Genomic DNA, 24,818 nt, shown 5'->3' with positions numbered 1-24,818 from the left:
CCTTTTGCAACTTTTCTACCCTTGAGAAACCCTTGAAACATTCCTCAGGCTTTGAGAAACCCCAGAAGTGGCACCATCGTGCAGAATATGGCTGGGGAGCATAACTGGACATTCCCATCCTGGACCCCTCCCTTTCCCACCCCCTCCAGGCCCATCATTGGCCATTTGGGGAGAGAGGGCGTGGACATGACCATATATGGTCATATCATCCAATAGTCTAATGCAGGGGTAGTCAAACTGCGGCCCTCCAGATGTCCATGGACTACAATTCCCACAAGCCCCTGCCAGCGTTCGCTGGCAGGGGCTTGTGGGAATTGTAGTCCATGGACATCTGGAGGGCCGCAGTTTGACTACCCCTGGTCTAACGAATATTTAAAATACATTAAAAAATTAACTCCCACCCATTCAGGGCTGTCAAGAAACCCCTGGGTTCCACAAGACCCTGGTTGAGAAAGCCTGAGCTAGGCACTGGAATGAAGGTGAGCTGCTTTTTCTCAGAGGTTTCTCCAGCTATAGACATGCCAAGAGGGAAGGGGAACCAAAGTCATGCTAGAATGGCATGGCTATGGATGTAGGTGGTATCTTCACACCACATTTTTTAAGAGGCTGGATAGCCATCTGACGGAGAGGCTGATTCTGTGAAGGTTCAAGTGAGTGGCAGGTGACAGTGGATGAGCGAGAGGGTTGTGAGTGTCCTGCATAGTGCAGGGGGTTGGACTAGATGACCCAGGAGGTCCCTTGCAACTCTGATTCTATGCTATGGTAAAGGGTTGCCTCAGCCGGCTCTTGTGAAAACATCTTTTGACATTAAAATTTAGGCCTTAAATAGGTTTTCACTGAAGCAGTCGGTGCAAACTTAAATGGACTCCGTGGAATGGTAGAGGACAGGAAGGTCTGGAGGATCCTTGTCCATGGGGTCGCACCTAACCACAACAAAGGTTTTCACTGCCAGGGTTGTTTCATATATGGCCAAGTGCATTTTTGGTCTGCTGAGCAAATGTAACTGCTCTCTGCCCAGCTGGGGTTAACGTTAAGGGCTTCCAAGAGAATAGGAGACATAAGTTCTAGAGAAGCTGGTCTCCAGGTGATACAGAATAGAAAACAAAAATCCTAACTGGAATTAGCCAGGACCTGAGGTTGGATGCCAGTGCAAGTTAGACAACAGGTTCCAAAATTATGTAAATGTTTATTTGCCCAGCTGTTTTTAAAAATTCCTTAAGGCTAAAAACATAACATACATTAAGCCCACAGGCCATCACTGAAAAATTATATCATTTGCACTGTACAATCATGGTCTCTTGGTGATATCCCAAAATTACAACTGATGTCCAAACTTACAGAGCTCGGTTCCCCTGGATAACACAGCTGCTTTGGAGGGTAGATTCTCTGTCCCCTGCACCAGGTCCCTTCTCAAGCCCCACTCCCAGCTCTCCAGGACTATCCCAATTTGAAGTAGAATACCCTAGCCTGTGCTTGCTAACTAACAGAGATAAAACCTCTATCCGGGCTTGTTCTTCTGTTCAGCGCTGTTGCTCAAGTTTGCAAATTATTTAAATACGAGCTGCAAAACCCATTCATAAGAACGGGCTTTGAAAGGACCCTCCCACTCCCCGCTGTGGTCGCTTCCCAGTGGCCCAGCAAGCACACCCAGCGCCTCTGCCAGGCTCCAGGTGTGCTTGCTGGGCTGCGGGGAAGCGGTCTCTCCCCCCCCCCCCTGACGGCTTGAACGCTGCCAGCTGGGTGCAAGTCTGCCATGCTTGCCGTCTAGGGGCGGTCTGGCAGTGAGGCTCAGCGACTGGAGGTGGGCCTTTTTGGGGCTGGGCCAATTGGACCAGGGCCAGTGGACCTAGACCAGGGGTAGTCAAACTGCGGCCCTCCAGATGTCCATGGACTACAATTCCCAGGAGCCCCCTGCCAGCATTCGCTGGCAGGGGACTCCTGGGAATTGTAGTCCATGGACATCTGGAGGGCCGCAGTTTGACTACCCCTGACCTAGACGAACAGGACCCGAGCAGTCTCCTCCTAGGAGGCTGTTTGCCAAATATATAAGGGAGCAACATAGTGTTAAGGATTTACACTCTGCTCCCTGAAGAGATTTACAACAGGTAAAAAACAAGAGAGGAATGAACAATGCCATCCCTTGGGCCTGTCCTGAAGTCATTTGCTGGCTTGTCCAAAGGGATGGGCTGCAAGCCAAGCTTTCAAGAAGGTAAAAAAAATCAAGGTTCCTTCCCTCTTTCACTTCCTGCTTCCAGTTTCTGTTGGCTGGGGAGGGGGGAGAGGGTTGAACAGAAGGGAGTGTGAGATCTTGCCCTCATACCTTTAGGACTTATTCATTGCGTTTTCTCATGTAAATCTTAACAGCAAGTCTGTTCCAGGAAGCAACTGTAATAAGATACTGAGAAATTCTGGCCCAGGTCCTAAGGGCTGCTTTGAATGCACCCAAAGTCTTGCACACACAGAGTGGAATTTTGCCGAAATTCTCTCAATAGCTCTTCCCCAATGAAACAACTGCTTTTGAGACTTTGCTCAGCGTGTGCAGAAGACCCCAGGGCCCATTCTGCACACACAGGATAATGCACTTTCAATGTGCTTTGGCAGCTGGATTTTCCTGTGCGGAACAGGAAAATCTACTTCTAAAGTGCATTGAAAGTGCATTATCTATTCTGTGCAGAATAGGTCCAGGTTTCCATTCCGTGTCAGTTAAGAGGATTTCAGGAACGGCTCCTGGAGAACTAAAAGAGATGGACTTGGGTCTGCTTAGTATGTTCCAAACCAAGATGATCAAATGCTTAGCCTGTCTCCTTGACTCTTGTCTGTCTGTGAGTTCTGACCCGTAAGCCGTTGTGGATAAGCTCAATCAACTCTAGGGGATTGGGTGACGTTCCAAGTTCAGTTCCTGCAGTTCTAGTTAAAAAGTCATCAGGTCATTAGGGAAAGCCCTCTGCTTGAGACACTGGACAACCACCGACAGTTACTGTAGTAGACCATACCAGGCTGAATGAAACAACAATCTGGCATGTTGTAAAACATCTTTAATGCTAAGTGAGACCTTTGGTCTACCATGGTCATGATGGTCCACTCTGACAGGCAGCAGCTTCCTGGCAGCAGCTCAGCCTGATGTCACCCACCCCCCTGGCTGATGCTGGGGGAGTAGGGTGGGCAATCTTCTCAATGTCATGCCAATGCGTGCCACTTCCGGTGGAAAAACTGATGCACCAGGGTGATGCTGCAAGATGCATCCCAGCCTCAGCTTTGGCTGACTCCTTGAGCACCACTCTGGCATGATGTCACTCCCCCCCTTTTTTTTCTCCTGGAAGTGACACTGTGCATTTGTACACCACGGAGGTGCCCCTTTCATTCCTCGACATGCATTGTATTAACTGAAGCACAGTTGGAGACAGAGGTACCCAAGGTCCATCACCGTATATCAGATCTAGGGAGGCCAGCTCTGAGTTTGGAAATACTTGGAGACTTTTTTTTGCGGGGGGGAGAGAGGAGTGGGCAAGATTTGGAGCAAGGAGGGACTTTAGTGGAATGTAATGCTACGGAGTCCCCCCTCCCAAGCAGCCATTTTCTCCAGGAGAACTGATCTCTATCTCCTGCAAATGAGCTATAATTCCAAGGAAGCGGCTAACAGAGCCAGGAGTGAAAGTAAACTGGCTCAGAGTAGTAATAAAAAAGGGTGCAAAAGGGCATCTCCCATCTCTAGCTTTGAGTTGTCCCAAAAACAGCATAGGCCACTCCGTACAGTTGCCAACCTCAAGGTAGGGGCTGGATTTCTATCAGAATCACAACTGATGTAAAGATAGATTCAAATGAGTAGCCGTGTTGGTCTGGAGTAGCACAATAAAGTCAGAGTCCAGTAGCACCTTTAAGACCAACAATATATAAAATAAATCTTTGTTGGTCTTAAAGGTGCTACTGGACTCTGATTTTATTGAACTGATGTAAAGGGCTGCTTTGGAAGCCAAACTCTGTAGCAGGTGGCTGGAAGAACTCAGATTTCCTTATCAGGGCTGGCTTCCTCACACTCAGATAATAATGAGTCAGCAGTGTGACTCAGTGGCTAAAAAGGCAAATGGGATTTTGGGCTGTATCAAACGGAGTATCGTGTCCAGATCATGGGAGGTGATGGTACTGCTTTACTCTGTTCTGGTTTGGCCTCACTTCGATTACTGTGTTCAGTTTTGGGCACCCCAGTTGAAGAGGGATGCGGACAAACTGGAGCGTGTCCAGAGAAAGGCAACAAAGATGGTGATGGGTTTGGAGACCAAGACGTATGAGGAAAGGTTGGGGAACTTTAGCCTGGAGAGAGGATGGCTGAGAGGGGATTTGATAACCATCTTCAAGTATTTAAAAGGGTGCCATGTTGAGGATGGAGCAGGTTTGTTCTCTCTTGCCCCGGAGGGACAGACCAGAACCGATGGGATGAAATTAATTTAAAAGAAATTCTGTCTAAACATCTGGAAGAAGTTCCTGACAGTTAGAGCGGTTTCTCAGTGGAACAGGCTTCCTCGGGAGGGAATGCGTTCTCCTTCTTTGGAAATTTTTAAACAGAGGCTGGATAGCCATCTGACGGAGAGGCTGATTCTGTGAAGGTTCAAGGGGGGGTGACAGGTTACAGTGGAGGAGCGATAGGGTTGTGAGTGTCCTGCGTAGTGGAGGGGGCTGGACTGGATGACCCAGGAGGTCCCTTCCAATTCTATGATAATGAGATCAGCTCTCCATTTGTGGTCTCCCAGTCTGCTGGGAGGGCAGAGAGACCAAAATGATTCTGTTCCCAAGGGGGCACTTTGGTAAATACAAATAAATTGGGGAAAAAGAAAAAACAGACAAGCATCACCTTTTCCCTATTTGTATACTAGTTACATTTATTGTACTTTATTCCACGCCTGTTCAGGATTCTTTTCTTCTCGTTTCTATACTGAACAGGCTGCTTGGATGTTTCTTGTAATTTTTTTCCAACACAAATTAAGCCCAGCAGATAAAAACAATTACTGTAACACAGAATTCATTTTAACAACAGACCCGGCAGCTAGCAAAGCCAGGTTCAAAGATTACAGATGAGCTTTTAGTCAGCGTTCCTTGGCTTCCGCCATTTTGAAAAAAAGTCTTGGTAGCAGCATTAAACCCCACTGACTCCCCCTCCCCTCCCCTCCCCAGACTCTTCCACCAAATCTGGAGTTTCTCAGCCTGCAGTCAGCAACCCTCAGCTATGGTGACCAAGCAGTGACATAAGACGTTAGAGAAGCCATATTGGATTGAGCCAGTGGCTCATCCAGGCCAACACTTGTGAAGAATATTGGACTCCTGATCCAGGAAGGGGTATTTCCCCTCAGAACCATACCTAGCAGATGTTGCCCCTGAGGCAAGAGTATAAAATTACCCCCTACATCGTCATAGTAATAAAATGGTGGAGACATAAATAACAAGAGTAGTAATAATTCAATGTTTATTTTGTCATGATATGTTTATTTTAGGCATGAGATACTTTTTTGGTGTTCCTAAGCTTCGTGCATTTAAGGCGAGTGCCTCCCTGGCCTGGCTCTTGTCCCAGACCTGTTTCTTCTGTCCTTACGCAAGCCTACATCCTCAGGGTCTCTTAAAGACAGCTCTGCTACAGTTCAACAATGCCAGCATCTTGAGTAAGCAGGTTTCCCTTATAAAGTTAGAACACGTCAGCCTGCTGGCAGAACAAAAAAAGAAAAACAGACATGCCCTTTCCCATCAAGACATTAGAAGATCCAGGATTAAGGTGCAAAACATCTGACAATGTATTTTCAAAGAAAAATGGATACAGGAATTAAGGGAGGGACCATTCAGGAAATCTATTCAGGGAGAGCCAGTCTGGTGTAGTGGTTAGGAGTGTGGACTTCTAATCTGTCAAGCTGGGTTCGATTCTGCACTCCCCCACGTGCAGCCAAAGGGTGACCTTTGCTCGCCACGGCACTGATAAAGCTGTTCTGACCAAGCAGTAATATCAGGGCTCTCTCAGCCTCACCCACCTTACAGGATGTCTGTTGTGGGGAGAGGAAAGGGAAGGTGACTGTAAGCCTCTTTGAGCCTCCTTCAGGAACAGAAAAGCGGCAAAACATCTCTTCTCCTTCTCCTCCTTCCCCTTCTACCTTCTTCCTCCTCCTCCTCCTTCTTCTTCTGGTTCAAACCATTAGGGCAGGCTTTCTCAATCACGGTTCTATGAAACCCTGGGCTTTCTTGATGGGCTTGGCAGGGTTTCCCAAATGAGTGGAAATAATTAACTTTGTATTTATTTATTTATTAGATTTATAGCCTGCCGCTCTTGAAAATCGGCTCGCAGCGGGTCACATAAAAAGAAAATCCATACAATAAAATTCAATAAAGCCCCATTAAAACCCAGTTACAATACACAAATCTTAAGAGATTGCAAAAAGCCCCACGGCCCTCCTTAAAACAGGAAGGCCCTTGCACGGGCAGCATGGGGGAATCAAGATGTTCGGCACTAAATGTTCAGGTACCAATGGGGACCCATATCACCCACTCTAGCACTAGCTCCAACCAGAAACCTGGCGGAAGAGCTTCGTTTTGCAGGCCCTATATTTTAAAAATTTGTTAAACTTGCATTTTCATCCTGCCCTCTCCCCCCCCCCCGAATGGCCAATGATGGGCCTGGATGGAGTGGGAAGGGGGGGGATCTATGCTTCCCAACCATATTCTGCACAATCATGACACTTCTGGGGTTTCTCAAAGCCGGAAGAGTGTTTCAGGAGGTTTTCACTGGTAAAAAAAAAGTCAAGAAAGCCTCCATTAAGCTGTGACACATAACAGGTCTCTTAATATCCATCCTTTTCCCCATATCTTATTTCCTGGAGCAGCAAATCTGAAATTATATACTCAGGGTTTGGCCTACAGCCACACGCTTCCCGACATCTCTTGTAAACGCATTTCCCTCTATATATGACAACATTATTTGCACGAAGCTCTTTCTGTATATATGATAACATTATTTGCCATGTCGTTACTGGATAACATGAACGTGCACCCATGAAAGTTATACTGCCACAGTCCATCTTGGTTACTTTAAAGCACAAATAAATACGCACCTTTCATAAAGATCATATCTTGTTTTCCAGAGCAGCGAATCTTAAATTATATACTTAGGGACTTGCCCAGCATCATACATTTTCCTGGATCTCTGTGTCAAAGCATTTCTGTAACCCAAGGTTATCCGTGGGGTGTATCCTCTATATGCAGCTGTGCCCATAGCACCATGACGGCATTGAAGGTAAGGAGAACAAATGGAGAGTCCAGGGGCGCCTTTGACCAACAAAGTCTTCAGGCAGAATATAATGGATACCACTAAGCTTCTCCTCCGATGAGCCAGGTTTGATTCCCCGCTCCTTCACGTGCAGCCAGCTGGGTGACCTCGGGCTAGTCACAGCCCTGATAAAGCTTTTCTGACCGATCAGGTTGTTGTGAAAATCAAGGGAAGCTTTGTAAGACCCTTGGCGCCAAGGAAAGATCTTGAAAAATCTGTAAGATTCTTCCTTTAACGATAACGGAATTCACCTCTTCTCCCCCCCCCCCCCCGCTCTCATTCCAGATGCCTGGCCGGGGTGGTGGTGGGGAAGCGCTCGGCACATGTGCAGGAGAACTCTTTCTTTCTTGTCTAGCTGGCCGACCCTTGGAGAGGCTGCAGAGCTGCCCTCGCGGTCCCCAGCTGGACTCCCTCCTGGCCGCATCCTCCCCACCGGCTCGCCGCCTCCAGACCAGGGGTAGTCAAAGGGCGGCCCTCCAGATGTCCACGGACTACAATTCCCACGAGCCCCTGCTGGCAGGGGCTCATGGGAATTGTAGTCCGTGGACATCTGGAGGGCCGCCCTTTGACTACCCCTGGTCTACACCGCTGCCCTCCCTCTGTTTTCAGCGTCTCTCGAGGAAGGGGGGGGGGGGACGGACGGGACCCTGGCGCCAATCAGGAAGAAGCTTGCAGCGCTCCAGCCAATGGGCGCGCTCAGGGGGCCGGCTGGGCCAGTTTAGGATGGGCACATTGCAGCGTCTTGGTTCCACTTTAGATTTGTCGTACGGAAGAGGAGCGGCGGGGTCCAAAGGGGGGTGGAAGAGCTTTTGGCGCACACGCCATCCCCCTCCCCGCGGGAGGATCTGCAGAGGTAAGCCCCCAAAGCGCTTTCTGGCCGAGCTCCGCGTCTGGATCCCCCCCCCCCAGTCCGCCCACTGCAGCCCACTCCTGCCGTCGGGGCGCTGGAGGCTTGTCCCTCCCCGCCAGGGATGCTTGGAGGTGAATGAAACCCTGCTTGTATCCTCCGTGCCCCCCCTCGCCCATCCAATCCCCCACCCCCCTTTAGACGTGCAGTCCCTTCTCCGCGCCCCTTACCTCTTGTCCCTCGTGTGATCTCCCCTTTCCTAAGGGCAGTAAATTTCTTTCTCTTCCCCCCCCCTCCTTTCCTGGCTTCCACGTTAGGTCGTTGCTTGGACATCCCCCCCCCCCCATACACACAGATCGAGAATCGCCCCTTTGGGATCTGGCTTTAACGCCTTAGCTCGGCTCTGGGTTTCTTTCAGATGCCTCCGTGCCGATCTTAACAGGGGAGAGGTAGGCAAGAGAATTTCCGTGCCATTCAAGCGTTGCGAAACCTGCTTGTTGCTTAAGTTGCTGGCGCAGACCCAACCCAACCCACTTTCCTGTGGGAGAAGGGAGGTCGTTTGGCCCTAGGGCAGACCCAAGAAGTGGGGGGGGGGGGAGAAGAAGGTCTTTTGGAGACAGCTCTCCCCCGGAGACCTGGATTTAGATATCGCCTCCTTCCCCTCGCAGACCCGTAGTTTCTTCCACCTTGCAGTAGCTCTACAAGGGCACGCCCAGGTGGGTCTAAAGCTTTGTAAAGCCAGGGTGTTCCCCTACAACAGTGGTTCTTAACCGACCCTCTAATACAGTTCCTCAAGTTGTGGTGACCCCCAACCATAAAATTAGGCAACTGTTCTTTCACAGAAATTAAACCAAAACTGATCAATGGCATGAAGATCCATTGTTCATGATTGTATCTAAATGGGTTTTTTTCCCTTGGTTTTCTCGGTTCAGTTCTGCCTCTTGTCCCACCATGCCCATCTATCTCACTCTTTTCCGCTGCTCCAGGCAGACAAACGCTCTATCTCGATCTACCCCGCAAGGCTGTTGTGTGGATGGGCCCCCCCCCCCAGCCAAGCTGCTTGCCCTGCCGTGACCCCTGTGAAAGGGTCCTTGAGCCTTGTGACTCCCAATGAACATGCTGGAGTGAGAACTTGGAGTGTGCAAATGGTCTGTCCAGCTGGAAGGATCCGGGTTCTGCAGGACAGCTTCAGACAATGGCTGGATGTGTGCCAAGAGGCAAATGACCCGTGAGCTCCTCCTGGCAGCCAGTTGCAAGGACTGCCCCAACCCCTTCAAACAGGGTTGACCCTGAGCTGCCCTGCGCCCACTGGGGCACGCTTGCTCTTGTTGTAAGAGGTTGGCCTTACTCTCTGGGTCTCGGCGGGTTTAGACTGGAGCGGCTCTGCATGGGATTAGGGTGAAGGATGAGCTTTTCTGCCAGCTCCGGTGAAGGGCTGGAGCAAAGGGGGCTAAGGCTGAGCAGGAAAGATTTGCTCAGGGCCCTGACCCCGGTCTGGTGGAACGCTCGCCCAAATGAGATCAGAGCTCTGCGGGACATTTGAATAGTTCCACGGGGCTTGTGAAATGGAGCTGTTCCGCCAGGTCTATGGTTGAGGCCTAAAAGACCGTCAAATTAAGCTGGCCTCCCTGTCAAAGTCTCTAATTATATACCATCTTGGACTGGTAGGATTTTCCTACCTTGTCTCTCTCTCCTTTCTAAGGTTTTTAACTGGATTAGGCAAGCAACAATTTAATTATATAAGACTTTTAACTATATTTATTGTAGTAATTTCTTCTGTATTTGTATGTGTGTGTGTGATTTTTGTATGTTTTATTATAATGTACTCTGCCGTGAGTCTAAAGATAAAGGAATGGGTTCATGGGAGGTGGGAGAGAAGGAAAAAAGAAAGGAAGGTGCTAAACCTGGGTCCGGGTCATTTATACACGGAGCTTGGTATTCCCTTTTAAAGAGCCACTCTGGTGTAGTGGTGAGATGTGTTAAGAGTGTTAAACAAGATCCAGATTTGAATCCAGATTCTCTCAGGGTTACCTTGAAACTGTTCCCATATTTCAGTCTAACCCTAACATAGGGTTGTTGTTGAGAATAAAAAAATGGAAGAAGCAAGAACGTTGTTGTAAGCCACTTTCGGTCCCTGTCGTAAAGAAAAGCAGAACGTAAATTTCTTAAACCCTGGCCAGTCCGATCTTGTCTTGGAATCCAAACTGGGGGCAGATCCTGGTGTGAGACCCTTGACCACTGACTGGCCCTAGCCAAATGACAAGTCTCTCTGTTCACATACACTGACCGCTTGCTGCTTGATGGAGTGTGAGGGTTACACCTGTGGCATACTGAACTATGTACATTCTGGTGGCTATTTGGAACCCTTCAGATATGAAGGCAGTCTCAAGATTTAAGCTCACATGTTTTGTTTTTTTTGCAACTAGAATTCTTAGTGGCTCCCAGTTTGTTAGATCCTCAAGGGCTTGTGGTATCTCTGGGTGGGGGGAGAAGAAGATCTCATAGTGCCTGTCTTATAAATTGTCATGCATCCATGATCCTGTGAGGAACTGTGGCACAGAGAGAGAATATATGTTAGTATCTCAAGTTACCAGGATATCCTGATAAAAATGATAAGGATCAACTCTTTGCCTGAGGCCGTAGAGAACCACTGCTGGTTGGAACAGACCAGAGCTTAGCATTCTGTCAGCAAGACGCAAAGAAGGGCTTTGTTAACAATTATTAATACGGGGTGGTTTGCCATTCCCTTCCCCAGTCCTTACCGTTTTACCCCCCAGCAAGCTGGGTACTCATTTTACCGACCTCGGAAGGATGGAAGGCTGAGTCAACCTTGAGCCGGCTGCTGGGATCGAACTCCCAGCCTCATGGTCAGAGCTTCAGACAGCATGTCTGCTGCCTTCCCACTCTGCGCCACAAGAGGCTCATGATGTAGTACTGAGTATATCTGACTAGGATCTGGGAGATTCCAGATTCAAATCCCCACTCTGCCAAGGAAGGCTACTGGGTGATATTTATTTAGATTTTTATACTGCCCATTCTTTGCGTCTCTGGGCAGTTTACATGGAACATAACAATCTATAACATTATATAATTTTCAATAGAACATCACAATCTAACAGTAACAATTACAACACAACATGAATAACAGCAATGCTGGGGAGATCAAATTGTTCACTAACCAACTTGACATGTTAGTTGGGAGGATAAAATGGAGGCGAGGAGAACATTGTAAACTACTTTAGATCATTGTTGAGGAGAAAAAGGGGGTATAAACGTAGTAAATAAATACATATATCTCCATGTCTACTTGCAGCCGTGGCATTTTGCCTCCTGTTGGCCATACTTGCAGTAGATTGTATCTGTGACCTTTTGGCCTGCTAGTAGTAACCTTGAAACCCTGGTTGTTTCTCCTAATCCCCTGTCCCTCCTGCCCACCAGTAAATGTCTTTGATGTGTCACAGCCTACCAACTTTTCCTAACATTTTAAATTATTATTATTAATAAAGGTATGTCCTTAAAACATCCCATAAGTGATAAATCTAATAAAAGAACGCTTGTACACATAGATGTGGTCTGTTTCTAGCAAGATGGGACCCAGGTTCTTTGGTAAAACTATTGGTGGGATGTATGATATGAATGGTTGAGAACCAATGGAATGGCCAGTACAGAGCTGTCAATGAATTATCTGCCAGAGTTGGCATAATGTAGCTCAAACACAGATCAATGTGGTGAGTTAGCTAGAGTGACCATGTCAGAGAAGACATACCAGGTAGAGTGGCTGAGGTGTGTACCTGGGGAGCAGCAGATATATATTTCTGCAGGTAATAAGGTAAAGTAAAAGTAAGTTAAGGTGGTGAGGCAGGGTTACCAGGTCTGGGTGGGGGAAATCCATGGAAATTGTGTGGGTGGGGTTTGAGGAGGAGGGTCCAGAGCAGCTGTTTTCTCCAGGGGATCTGATCTCTGCTGACTGGAAATCAGCTGTAATTCCAAGAGATTTCCCCATGACCATTCCCCGGCTGCTTTGGAGGGCAGACTCTGTGGCATCGTAACCTGCTGAGGTCCACCCCTAAACCCCCCCTCCAAATCTCCACCCAGAACTGGCAACCTGGTCAGGTAAGGTCAAATGAGAATGCCAAGCTGTTGGCTTTGCCCTTAAAGCTACACCGAACGAGTTATTTTGGTTTTATCCAGATCGAGACTCGCCTCCCATTCTGACTATTAGCATGGATCGAAATCTTCTTGTAAGCATGCGTCGAAGGCAGAAGGGGTGGAGAGAGACCATGCGCCCTTTCACCGACTGCATTTTGAGAGGGCAGCCTCAATATTCAAGCAGTAATTAATCTGTAGTAAGTTTTCTTATCTATGCAGACTGGGTCATTCCGTTTCATTTGCTGTCAGCCCGGCCTGGCTTTTTGTGGAGTTGAGGGAAGTCCTCGAGGTTGCTATGGAAACCTCTCCCTGTGATGTGCTTTTCAAGCCAGTGTGGGCTTTTTGTAGCAGTCTCAAACTGGAAAAGCCGTTTGAGTGCCCAGATTAAGCCTAGCTTGTTACTAAACATGTGGCCCTTTTCTTGCATGCCCTGGGAAATGACAATTGCTACTTTGGGGTCAGAAGGCAAGGTTCTTCCAGGTTTGGGGAGGGCATCATCATGTGGGCATAGAATTGGGGTCGCTGTGGGTGGACAGATATTTGTGAATGTCCTGTATTCTGCAGGAGGGTGGACTAGATGGCCCTGGAGGTCCCTTCCAACTCTACGATTCTGACATTTTTTTCCACTTTTGGTTGCAGGATGCTCCCGTCTGACCACATGCTTCTCACCCATCTCTGTAAGTAAAACCATCACTGTTTCAGGACACTGGGGTGCTCTTCACACGAGGAAGGTGTGGGGTGTTGGGGAGAGATCCCAAGGGAGAAATGCTAGTTAGGTTTTAGGATAGCTCGCAGTCAACCAGCTCTTTGGCATTCTCATGATGTCAAGATGGATTGTCCCCAACTAAAAGATGTGTTCTGACCATGGGACAAATATCCACAATGGCCAAGGTTTGCATGGGACACAGACCTTGCTACTGCACCTAGGGTAACCAGCTCTGGGCTGTGAAATACCTGGAGATTTTGGGGATGGAGCCTGAAGGTGGCTGGTTTGGGGAGGGACTTCAATAGGGTATAATGCCATACAAGCTACCTTCCAAAGAGGCATTTCTTTCCAGGTGAGCTGATCTCTGTCACCTGAAGATCAGTTGTTCTTCCAGGAGTTCTCCAGCCACCACCTGGAGGTTGGCAATCTCTGTGACTCTGCAGGGGACTCCTGTGAGAGAGGGGTAGAGGACTGGCACAGGGGACAAAGGGAAAGGAGCAGACCTGCCCCCCACCAAATCACAGGGAAAGCCCTGCTTCCCCCTCACCAAATTAAGATGTACCGGCACAAAAGAGGCAGCATCTGTATTATCAGGAAATTTGGTCCCTTCGGTTCACCCTGGAAAGAGGACAGATTTCCCTCTGGCTGACCATCGTAGGGGGAGGAAGAGAAAGAGAGTCCAGTGGCACATTGTCCTTTGTTCTCCTTAGGTTCTTCCTTCCAATATTTTGCAAAGATTCCAAGTCAAGACACGAGAGTCTGTAATGCTTATCTCTGTCCTCCCCTCCTGCTCCTACTACATTCCAGCTACTTCCCCTGTTATAGAAACAATGCTGCCTTCTTTTCCCCAAAATTAGCTAGGCTCGATCCTTCCCCCAATATTTATCCCCTGGTGTCCTCAAAAGTTTCCGTTGTGCCAGCCGCTGCCAACCGTTTGTGCTCCCGGGGCATCTCCTTTTCCAGTTCCTCAGGCTATTAGTTCTCCAAGCCCTGTGAGACCGAGGTTTTAATTAGCAATCGCTTTGATCTGGTTAATAATAGATGGGCCTGGCTGTTACACACTGCCACGGCTGCCACCGCCGCCACAGCTGTGGCTGTCTACCAAACAATTTGGCACACGGGATCTCTCAGGCCAGGCATCATTCAGCCCCTGCAGCTGGTAAGCAGAAAAGAGCATAGGATAATTCTGCCGCTACAATTCCCTGCCTGTGAGGTGTCCGATACTGTCAGGGATTCAGCGACAGCACTCCAGTGAAGCTCCAAAGAAGATTGCAGGGAAGGAAAACAAGATTTGTGGATTGTGCAGGGGACCACGGGGCTGCTTTTGAAGGGTCCCTGCCAGGAAAGGCGCCAAATGTCCATTTCCGTGTACTGAGCCTCTGTCAAAGGAACAGACATTTTTCCTATCCCCTGGCTGTGATTTACCCCTGACCTCTCTGCAGCTCTGGCAGTAGAATGAGCAGAACTAAATGGTATGGATTCTTTTTAAAATTGCAAATGGCTTCGGGGGCCCTTTGGCTCCAAAGAGTGATTCATGCAATTAAATAAGGAGACACCCAGCGGCTGCGTTCGGCCTTCCTTTCCTAGGCTTGCTCTGCCTTTGCGGTTTCTATGGCGACTGAGCTAGCTAGAGCCGATGGAAGTGCCAAGTCGCTGGGAAGGCCATTGCGATGTCTGCGGCTCAGGCTCCTCACTCTTTCGCTCTTCTCTTTCCAGCCCCGGCTACGTGAAGGGCATCCTTCCTCCGTTCCCCCTCCTCCTGATTGTCTGGGGGCAGCTGCTTGGCATGGGGTTCTTGGCCACCAGGAGCTCCCTGCTGGCCTTCCACCTGGGCCTCATAGCTGGCTTCATCAGCACCTTCTACCTCATCGGCAGCCTCAGGTTGCAAGGGCCACCCCGCCCCGGCACTCAGTCCCCCCGTGGCGTCAGGGACCCCGAGTGGTTTGTGGAGAAACTGGCTCTCTTTCGTGTGGCGCACCCGCACCTGGCAGGTAAGGGAGACACAGCCGTGCAGGTGTGTTTCAAACGTTTTGCTAGTTTGCCGGCATCAATTGATGGGTTGGGAGGTGGCTGCATGGCTGGGTTTGGGGTGAATGGACCCAGCCTAGTGGGAGAATGAATCCAATCTGCATTGTGCAGGGGGTCAGACTAGATGACCATGGAGATCCCTTCCAGCTCTATGATTCTATGGACCTGGAGTCAGTATGGTGCAGGGGTTAGAAGGCTGGATTAGAACTGTTAGGGGACTTCAAACCCTCATCTAATCATGACACTCACCATGAACTGGTCATCCAGTTTGGTGTAGCGGTTAGGAGTGCGGACTTCTAATCTGGCAAGCTGGGTTCGATTCTGCACTCCCCCACATGCAGCCAGCTGGGTGACCTTGGGCTCGCCACAGCACTGATAAAGCTGTCCTGACTGAGCAGTGATATCAGGGCTCTCTCAGCCTCACCCACCTCACAGGGTGTCTGTTGTGGTAAGAGGTAAAGGAAGGTGATTGTAAGACACTTTGAGACTCCTTCGGGTAGAGAAAAGTGGCATATAAGAACCAACTCTTCTCCATCCTTTCTCAGTCTAACCTTCCTCACAGTGTTAGAATCATAGTGTTGGAAGGGTCCTCCAAGTCATCTAGTCCAACCCCCCCATGCAGAATGCAGCAAATTCACAACTAAATGCAGGACATTCACAATTGTTTTCAGAAGGATAAGATGGTGGTAGTGGAAAGTCCGGTCAAGCTGCTGCTAACTAATGCAGCCCCATAAAGTTTTCAAAGCAGGAGATGTTCAGAGGTGATTTGCCATTGCCTGTCTCTGCATAGCAACTCTGGACTTCCATGGAGGTCTCCCAACCAAATACGAACCAGAGGTGACCCTGCTTAGCTTCTGAGAGTGGATGAGATTGGAATAACCCGGGCTATTCAGGCAAGGATAAAACAGAGGCAGGGAATACAATATGTACATTGCTGAGTTATTTGGATAAATGGAGGAGATTAGCAGGTTTTCTGGATCAGGGATCTGCAACATGGTTCCTGCCAAGTATTTATAGAAAGTTGGTAGGAGCAGATGGGGCTTTTGTCCAGCAAGACTTCTGATTGTTCACCGGTAATGTTGCTTTGCCAGCAGTTGCCACCACAACACAAGAATACTCTCTGAGAGATTTATTGTTAAGAGCTGCAGCTGCTAATCTGGAGAACTGGGTTTGAGACCCCTCTCCTCCTCCACATGCAGCCAGTGGGCCAGTCACAGTTCTCTCAAAGCTGTTCTCATACAGCAGTTCTCTCAAAGCTCTCTCAGCCCCACCTAACTCATAGGATGTCTGTTGTGGGGAGAGGAAGGGAAAGGTGTTTGTAGGCTGCTTTGGGGCTCCTTTGGGTAATGAAAAGCGGGGTATAAATAAAACAGGTCTCCTCTCTTCTTTACTGGGTGGCTGAAGCAATAGCAGGCAATTTGTGGCTAGCTTGGCCTTCTGCGGGAACTGTTTTCTGACTGTGCCCACTATGCCCAAGTGCCTACAGGCTTAAAATGCTTGGCGGCCCCTGGCCAAATGCTCCTCAAAACCCACCTCTAGAAGAAGAAGGAAGGGGAGGAGGAGGAGTTGGTTCTTATATGCCGCTTTTCTCTACCCAAAGGAGTCTCAAAGCCTTCCCTTTCCTCTCCCCACAACAGACACCCTGTGAGGGAGGTGAGGCTGAGAGAGCCCTGATATCACTGCTCGGTCAGAACAGCTCTAATAGTACGGTGACTAGGCCAAGGTCACCCAGCTTGGCCGCATATGGAGGAGTGGGGAATCAAACCCGGCTCGCCATATTCGAAGTCTGCACTCCTAACCACTACACCAAACTGGTTTTCATTACATTTCATTAAAGCAAGTGACTGGAAGGGTCTGGGATGGAAAGCCGTAACTCTGATTTGGTTTTCTTCCTCAGGCGAAGAGAGCAGTGTGTCTGATGACCTATACGATAAAGTCCGAATCCTGTGCTGGGTGATGACCGGCCCCCAAAACCTGGAGCGAAAGGCCCGCCACGTGAAGGCCACCTGGTCCCGCCACTGCAACGTGGTCCTTTTCATGAGCTCGGTCCAAGATGAGAACTTCCCCACCATAGGCCTGGGGACCAAGGAAGGCCGGGACCAGCTGTACTGGAAAACCATCCGGGCTTTCCAGTACGTCCACAAGCACCATGTGGGGCAGGCAGACTGGTTCCTCAAGGCGGACGACGACACCTTCGTGGTGGTGGACAACCTGCGGTGGCTGCTCTCCAACTACACTCCCGACACGCCCATCTATTTCGGCAAGCGCTTCCGCCCCTTTGCCAAGCAAGGCTACATGAGCGGGGGTGCTGGCTACATCCTCAGCAAGGAGGCCCTCCAGCGCTTTGTGGCTGGCTTTGAGTCCAAGGTGTGCAGCCACACCACTTCGGTGGAGGACCTGGCTCTGGGCCAGTGCATGGAGAAGGTGGGCGTGGTGGCCGGGGACTCCCGTGACACGGAGGGGAGAGAGACTTTCCACCCTTTCGTGCCGGAGTCCCACCTGACCGAGAAGTTCTCCAAAAGCTTTTGGTACTGGAACTACTGCTATTACCCCATTGTGGAGGTACGTGGCGAGAGCCTGGTAGAAGCTTCCTTCGGAGGGCAAAGTTGGTGTTTTTCATGACCTACCAAAATGTGGGGGGCGGGGTGGAGAAACCCCAGAAATCTCCCGTTTAAGGCTGCTGATCAATTGATCCTTAGCGGTGTGGCTGCCCAAGCCCCCAGAGATGGCGCCAGTTCCCTAGAACAGGAGTAGTCAACCTGTGGTCCTCTAGATGTTCATGGAATACAATTCCCATGAGTCCCTGCCAGCAAATGCTGACAGGGGCTCATGGGAATTGTAGTCCATGAACATCTGGAGGACCACAGGTTGACTACCCCTGCCCTAGAAGGGACTGCATCTTTATCTGGAGCTCCTCAAAGGAAACCCAGGTGCATTTGGGAAGAGGGGATAGAATCTCTCCCTCTTAGGTTCTTGATGATTTTTCTTCTGGATTATTTAAGATCTTTCTATGCTGCCTGCTGCCCAAGGAAGCTTGCATTGAAAAAGATGTAACACTAAAAATCAGGCTTTCTCAACCAGGATTTCATGAAACCCCGGGGTTTCTTGATGGCCCTGGAAGAGGTTCCTGAATGGGTGGGAGTTAATTAATTTTTAATATTTTTGTAAGTTTGTTAGACATTTATTGAGTGATATGACACCATATAGTCATGTTAGCCCGAGGGACCTCCCACCCAAATTGGCCAGTGATGGGCCTGGGGAGGGTGGGAAAGGGAGGTGGGCGTGTCCACAGCTCAGGTGGGCGTGTCCACAGCTCTGCTTCCCAACCATATTCTGCACGATTGCGCCACTTCTGGGGTTTCTCGAAGCCTGAAGAATGTTTCAGGGGTTTCTCAAGGGTAAAAAAGTTGAGAAAGAATGCTATAAATAAAATAAAAATAAAAAATAAAAATGTAAAAACACTACTCCAGGTGCAGCCTGACCAATACGGTACGCAGCGGGACTATGATGCAATTTTGACAGAGGCATTCCATCCAAATACAACAAGGGCCAAACATTGCTTCTCCTGGCTTGTCTGCCAGTTCCCCATGCACTTCCCAGTCTCTTCAGCAACTGGTGATGCGTGAAAGCCGAGCAACAGTCGGAACTTTACTTCCTGTCTGAAGTGACTTCTGGTGTCTCACAGATAAACTGGCATAAATAGCTTTCTGCTCTTATCTGCCACTTCCAGCAAGCCTGCCCGTGGCGGGTTACAAACGATTCCCATACATAAAATCCCAATTAAACCCACCCATCAAAACACATCAAAATACAACATTCCATGGCATTAAATAAAAACCCATCCCAGTAGTGAGAGGATGGACCAGGCTAATCTAGACTGATGTTGTCAGATCTCAGAAACTAACACCTCTTCGCAGTGTTCCACCGTTCTATAATGTTATTGTTAATGTTGTTGTTGTTATTATTATTATGATTATTATTAGATTTATAGCCCGCCACTCCCTTGCGGCTCGTGGCGGGTAACAATATCACAAATCCCCATTAAATCCCCATTAAAACCCCATATCCCCATTAAAACCCCATAAAAACAATAATAACATTGCCAATATTGCCAGCATGGCAAGAACGGCAGCTCCACTTCCCCCCCCCCTCCCTGGAGAGGAGGTCCTGATGAGGTTTTGCTTTGGGTCCAGAACCTGAGTCCCTGGGGGAGGCATAGATCTATTATCAGCCCCAGCCTCAACCATAAACCTGGCGGAAGAGCTCCGTCTTGCAGGCCCTGCGGAACGTTGAAAGATCCCGCAGGCCCTGCAGAACGTTGAAACATTATTGTTAATGTTATTATTACAATAATGTTATTATTATTACAAATGGAGTTACCTGGATCATTCCTGTTTCGTGTAAACTGCCCTGAGCCCTCAGGGAGGGCAGTATATAAATACAATAATAAATAAATCAAGGGGGTTGGCCTGGTTTAGTACTTGGAGAGTAGAGACTAGGGAAGTCTAGCATTGCTATGCAGGGGATGGCTAGTCGCAGCCCACCTCTGTCTCTCTCTGGGAGTGTTGCCATAAATCAATGGGGACTCAATGTCATTTTCTACCCCCAGTGAGAAAGGGAACAAAGGACTATTGTCTATTAGTCATAATCCACAATGAAGAAGAGTTAGTTTTTATACCCCACTTTTCTCTGCCCAAAAGAGTCTCAAAGTGGCTTACAGTCGCCTTCCCTCCCTCTCCCCACAACAGACACCCTGTGAGGGGGGTGAGGCTGAGAGAGCCCTGATATTCCTGCCTTCCCTTTCCTCTCCCCACAACAGACACCCTGTGAGGGAGGTGAGGCTGAGAGAGCTCTGACAGGACTGCTTGGTCAGAACAGCACTTATCAGGGCTGTGACTGGCCCAAGGTCACCCAGCTGGCTGCATGTGGAGGAGTGGGGAATCAAACCCAGCTTGACGCCACTGCTCTTAACTACTACGCCATGCTGGGTTAGGGGGAAAATAGGAGGCTCTATGTTGCCAGCTCTGGGTTGGGGAGTACCTGGAGATTTTGGGGGTGGAGCGAGGAGTGGGCAGGGAGGGCCCTCAGTGGAGTTTAATGCTATGGTGTCCACCCTCCCAAGCAGCCATTTTCTCCAGGGGAACTGATCTCTGCCACCTGGAGATCAGCTATAAAACCAGGGGATCCCACCTGGGGCCTGGCATCCCTAGGGGGCACATGCCTCATGTGGTGGGCCACAGAACGCCATCAACAGGGTCCAGCTCAGACACACACTGCAACGGCAGAATGGGGGGAGCTGCCTGAGACTCCGAGCTGGGATCGAGTGACTCAGTGGGATTAAGGGATTAAGGTTAATTTGGGGTTTGGCTAATGGCTGCTAGGAATGAGAGCTGACAGGATTGTTTCCTTTCTGAGGTGTTTGGTCCCAGCTGACCCTTTCCCCAGGGTTTTCCGTCCTCTTGTTGTGAATTGAGCGTGTGCAAAAGCTTTATCTTCTTACATGCTGTGAACTGAGAGTGGTTTCTGAGGTTCCTGAAGGAAAGGGGATCAAAAGACGCTTTTTAAAAATGAAAGAGGGACATCTGAGCATGTCGGCACAGCATCTGTTCTGAGGGAATGCAGGGCAGAGAGTGACTAGGAAAGTAATTATTTGCTCTCAAGATCTCAGTGTTATTCACTTGGGGTTGCCTGCTCTGGCTTGGCCAATGGCTGGAGACTTTGGGGGTGGAGCCAGGAGTGGGCGGGATTTCGGGCACCTCAGTGGAGTCTAAGGCTATGGAGTCCACCCTCCCAAGCAGCCATTTTCTCCAGGGGAACTGATCTCTGTAATCTGGATGGGGTTGCCAGCTCTGGGTTGGGGAATATCTGGAGACTTTGGGGGTGGGCAGGATTTGGGGCAGGGAGGGACCTCAGTGGAGCATAATCCGACGGAGTCCCCCCTCCCAAAAATAGGCATTTGCCCCAGGGGAGCTGATCTGTCTCAGCTGAGAGCAGTTCTAATCAGTCAACCATTAATTTTGATGTTATTGTTTTAATTATGAAAAATCATTATCACCAAACATTAATGTTATTGTTACTACCGTTATTATCCTGCTGTTGTTACTGAGCCATGTTTTTACCTGTATTATGATTTCCGAGTTCTATAAACCGCCCTGAGCCGCGAGGAGAGGGCAGCATATAAATATAATAAATAAATAAATGATTCCAGGGGATCCCCAAGTCCTGCCGGGGGTTGGCACCCCTATAATCTGCTGAAATTGACTGGACAGCCCTAATGCTGTTTGATGGACACTCTGTTTCTTCACGTACATCTGGGGTTTCCCCTATAGAGATCAGGTATCTTTTTCAGGGTTTGGCTCATGGTCCAGAACCTGAAGCTAACTGTGGTTGTCTTTTTTCTCCTCAGGGCCCTCAGTGCTGTTCTGACCTGGCCATCTCCTTCCACTACGTGAACCCGGAGTTGATGTATACCCTGGAATATCTGACCTACCACCTCCGTGCCTATGGTTACCGGTACCGCTACCGTCCGCCTTTGCCTGAGAATGCAGCTCATCTCCCGTCCCACCCACAAGGAGTGCCCCTGGAGAGGACTAATACCACCACACTGCAGGCCGAGAAGAAAATGTAGCGACAACATAACTCTTGGCAGAGCTGGAGCCCCATACCATCACTTGATGGCTTTCAACCATACCAGTGCCTCAGTACCACAAGGGCCGATCCGTTGGATCTCAGTCGTGAATGGTCTAAGGGCTGTTTCTCAACGAGGGACCTTTGAAGAAAAAAACAGAGCCAAATAGGCCATGAGACCAAATATCTTTCCTCGTCACCAGGAACGTGTGTGTTCATTAGACAGGATAGTTGCATGCTGCGGCAGATTCAGACAGGTCTGTGCTGAGAAGCCAAGAATGAAGTTGTGTGTGGCGGCCATTTTATACGAGTCTACCTTGAGATGTTAGGAATGAAGGAGTCGCAGCCATTTTAGACTGGTGCGTGCTAAGAAGGAAGGAGTTGCTGCAGGCAGCCATTTTAGTCTGGTGTGTGCTGAGAAGTTGAGGATGAAGGAGTTTCCTGTGGCAGTCATTTTAGACTAGAGTGTTAAGAAGAACAGGGGAACTGCATACGGCAGCCATTTTGTACTGCTGTGTGCTGATAAGTTAAGGCCTACCATTATGTTGGCTTTCCCAAAAGAACCCAGGCCATGTTTAGTCATGTCCCTGATGCAAACTAGTGCATTCTAGCCTTGTTCCTTTGATCACACAGAAATTCCAAGCCTTCCATGTGGTGTCAGCTGGGTAGCTGCTTAGGATATTAACTAAACATACTGAGATGGAGAAACCTGTTTCCTGGAGGGGTGGGTAGAAAAGCAGGAAGATGGAGCAAGCCAAACAGTTTGTAAGACTGGGCAAACAAGTGTATTGTGGAAGGACCTGGATTTTGCCATTAAGGGAAAATCTGTAAGAATTCTCCCTGATGGAGGGCTCTGGATCATACCACTGCAACAAAGGGGGACATACAGGAAGGACTGGATAATGTCGCCATAGGTGAACCACTGGGTGGACTTGTGCTTTTACATCTCTTTGGCAGCCATTTTGAGCATTGATTGATTATCGATTGGGCTCATTGGGAAGATGGTAAACAAATGAGTATTTTTAAGTGGGAATGGGAGGGGAGGGAGAAGAGAGATTTTTGTTGCAGCCTATGGAAAATATGGGAGATGTAGATTCCACTGTGTGGATTCCTCTATGTAGTCTAACTCCACAAGGATCTGTAATAGGGTTGCTCGGTCATCCCGCCTACTGGTAGGGGATGGGAGGGATAAGGTTGCCAGATTCAGGTTAGGAAACTCCTGTAGGGCTGGGGATGGGACCTGGGTACAGGTGTAATGCCACAGAGTTCACCCTCCAAAACATCCATTTTCTCCAGGGAAACTGATCTCTGCAGTCTGGAGCTGAGATATAGTTTTGGAAGATAAGAGACTTGCTTACCTGTAACTGTTGTTCATCCATGTCTTGCGTGCAGATGCACATTGGGAATGCACATATGCAGGCCTGCCGCAGAGAACTCTTCTGTAGTTAAAGCTCCACAACAGGGTGCTCACCTGTAGCAACCACGCATGCCTATGTTTTCCTGCTGGTTGGGCACATGACCTTGTGGTGGAGCGCCCACCCCACTCAGTTCCTATCGCCACTGTGAGCACCCAGAGAAAAATGATATTGAGGGCTCAAGTGGGGCAGGTGGGAGGGAATGTGTGTCTGCACAAAAGACGTCGATGAACAGCAGTTAAAGGTAAACAACTCTGTTTTCATCTTCTGTCTTGAAGTTCATTGGGACAGTAGCAAGCTGATGTACCTTAGGAGGGTCAAGTCCACATTAATCAGAGAATGCAAGACAGCTGTTCCAAACTGTCTCAGCTCCAGCTTTCAGGTCCAAAGCGTAATATCTAATGTCCTCCTTCTCCCAGGTCACTGCTCTACAAATATCCTGCAGAGGAACGTTCCTCATAAAGGCTGCTGAGGTTGCCTGGGCTTGAAGAGAGTGAGCTCTTTGGTCCAAGGGGCGTGATAATGATGACACTCTGTAGGCAGTCTTAATCACAGAAACCAACCACCTGGAAATGATTGAGATGAAGCCCCCTGAATCTTCTGGGGCCCCCAATAACAAACACACAAGGATTTCGTCTTTCTGAAAGCTGTGGTCCTATCAAAATAATAAATGTGACAACCCTTTTGACATCCAACCAGTATAATATCTTTACTGCACTCGATTGTGGGCTAGGGGGAAAACTGGGAGTATCACCTCTTGCACAAGGTAGGATTCAAATACAATCTTAGGGAGGAAGCCCCAACGGGGGTGAAAGACAGCCTTGGAAGGAAAGAAGAAGAAAAAGAGTTGGTTCTTATATGCTGCTTTTCTCTACCCCAAGGAGTCTCAAAGCGGCTTCCCTTTCGTCTCCCCACAACAGACAGTCTGTGAGGCAGGTGAGGCTGAGAGTGTCCTGATATTACTGCTCTCAGGACAGCTTTATCAGTGCCGTGGCGAGCCCGAGGTCACCCAGCTGGCTGCATGTAGGGGAGTACAGAATCGAACCCGGCATGCCAGATTAGAAGTCTGCACTCCTACCCACTACATCAATCTGGCTCTCAAAGTTCAAAAATGGGCAAATCCTAAGGGTAGCCCACTCATAAACCTGTCTAGCTGGAGGGAATATATTTGCCGCCTAGCGTATTGTACCACAGTGGTAGTTGACGCCACGTCCTGTTGAAGCCTCGGTGGGCCTTTTTGGAGGGGCGGACTCCCCCAGGCCCCAAGAAGAGGCCGCGGCAGACCTCTTTAAGGCATGGGGGAATGGTGGTAGAAACCTGGTTTTGGCCGTCCCCACTTGGCAGCCCTCCCACCAGCCCTCCCCCTGCCACAGAAAAGGTCTGCAGCGGGCTCTCCAAGGCTTGGCGGGTGTTTTTGGGGTGGGGGGACATTGAGTTGCCTCCAAGACTGCTCCTGGCCACAGCAGGCCTTTTCAAGGCAGGGGTGGGGTTGGTGGCGGGAACCCCGTTCCCAACCACCTGGCAGCCCTCCCCCACCTGTTCCTCAACAAAACCCTGGTTGAGGAAGCCTGATCTACAGTCTGAGCTTGAATTCATTGGTTTCCCTCATCTTCAATGGAAAGTTTCATTTTTATATTTTATTTATGTAATTCCAATAGTTTGCCAAAGAAATCCTTGGCAGCATGTGTCCCATTGGCTGTTATCCTTTGTATTTGTTGCCTTCTGCAACTTGCTCCGATGACTGGGTTG

At 49.1% G+C, this 24,818-nt stretch overlaps 1 protein-coding gene across 2 annotated transcripts; it reads left to right on the top strand.

Moving 5' to 3' along the window:
• The first annotated feature begins 8,004 nt into the window (after positions 1–8,004).
• On the top strand, positions 8,005–23,764 carry LOC143833388 (glycoprotein-N-acetylgalactosamine 3-beta-galactosyltransferase 1-A-like). 2 transcript variants are annotated; one of them, XM_077329151.1, is made up of 5 exons: positions 8,022–8,150; positions 12,933–12,970; positions 14,716–14,990; positions 16,925–17,589; positions 21,434–23,764. In XM_077329151.1, the coding sequence occupies exons 3-5, from the start codon at positions 14,786–14,788 to the stop codon at positions 21,653–21,655; spliced, it is 1,092 nt and encodes a 363-aa protein (XP_077185266.1). In that variant the 5' UTR covers positions 8,022–8,150; positions 12,933–12,970; positions 14,716–14,785; the 3' UTR covers positions 21,656–23,764. The 2 variants fall into 2 exon arrangements, with proteins under 2 accessions (XP_077185267.1, XP_077185266.1); XM_077329152.1 differs by lacking the exon at positions 14,716–14,990 and having other exon boundaries at positions 8,005–8,150.
• Positions 23,765–24,818: the final 1,054 nt, after the last annotated feature.

The sequence above is a fragment of the Paroedura picta genome, chromosome 3 (genome assembly GCF_049243985.1).
Source record: "Paroedura picta isolate Pp20150507F chromosome 3, Ppicta_v3.0, whole genome shotgun sequence".
In the NCBI taxonomy this organism is placed as follows: domain Eukaryota; kingdom Metazoa; phylum Chordata; class Lepidosauria; order Squamata; family Gekkonidae; genus Paroedura; species Paroedura picta.
This window is presented reverse-complemented; position numbering and strand designations above follow the sequence as displayed.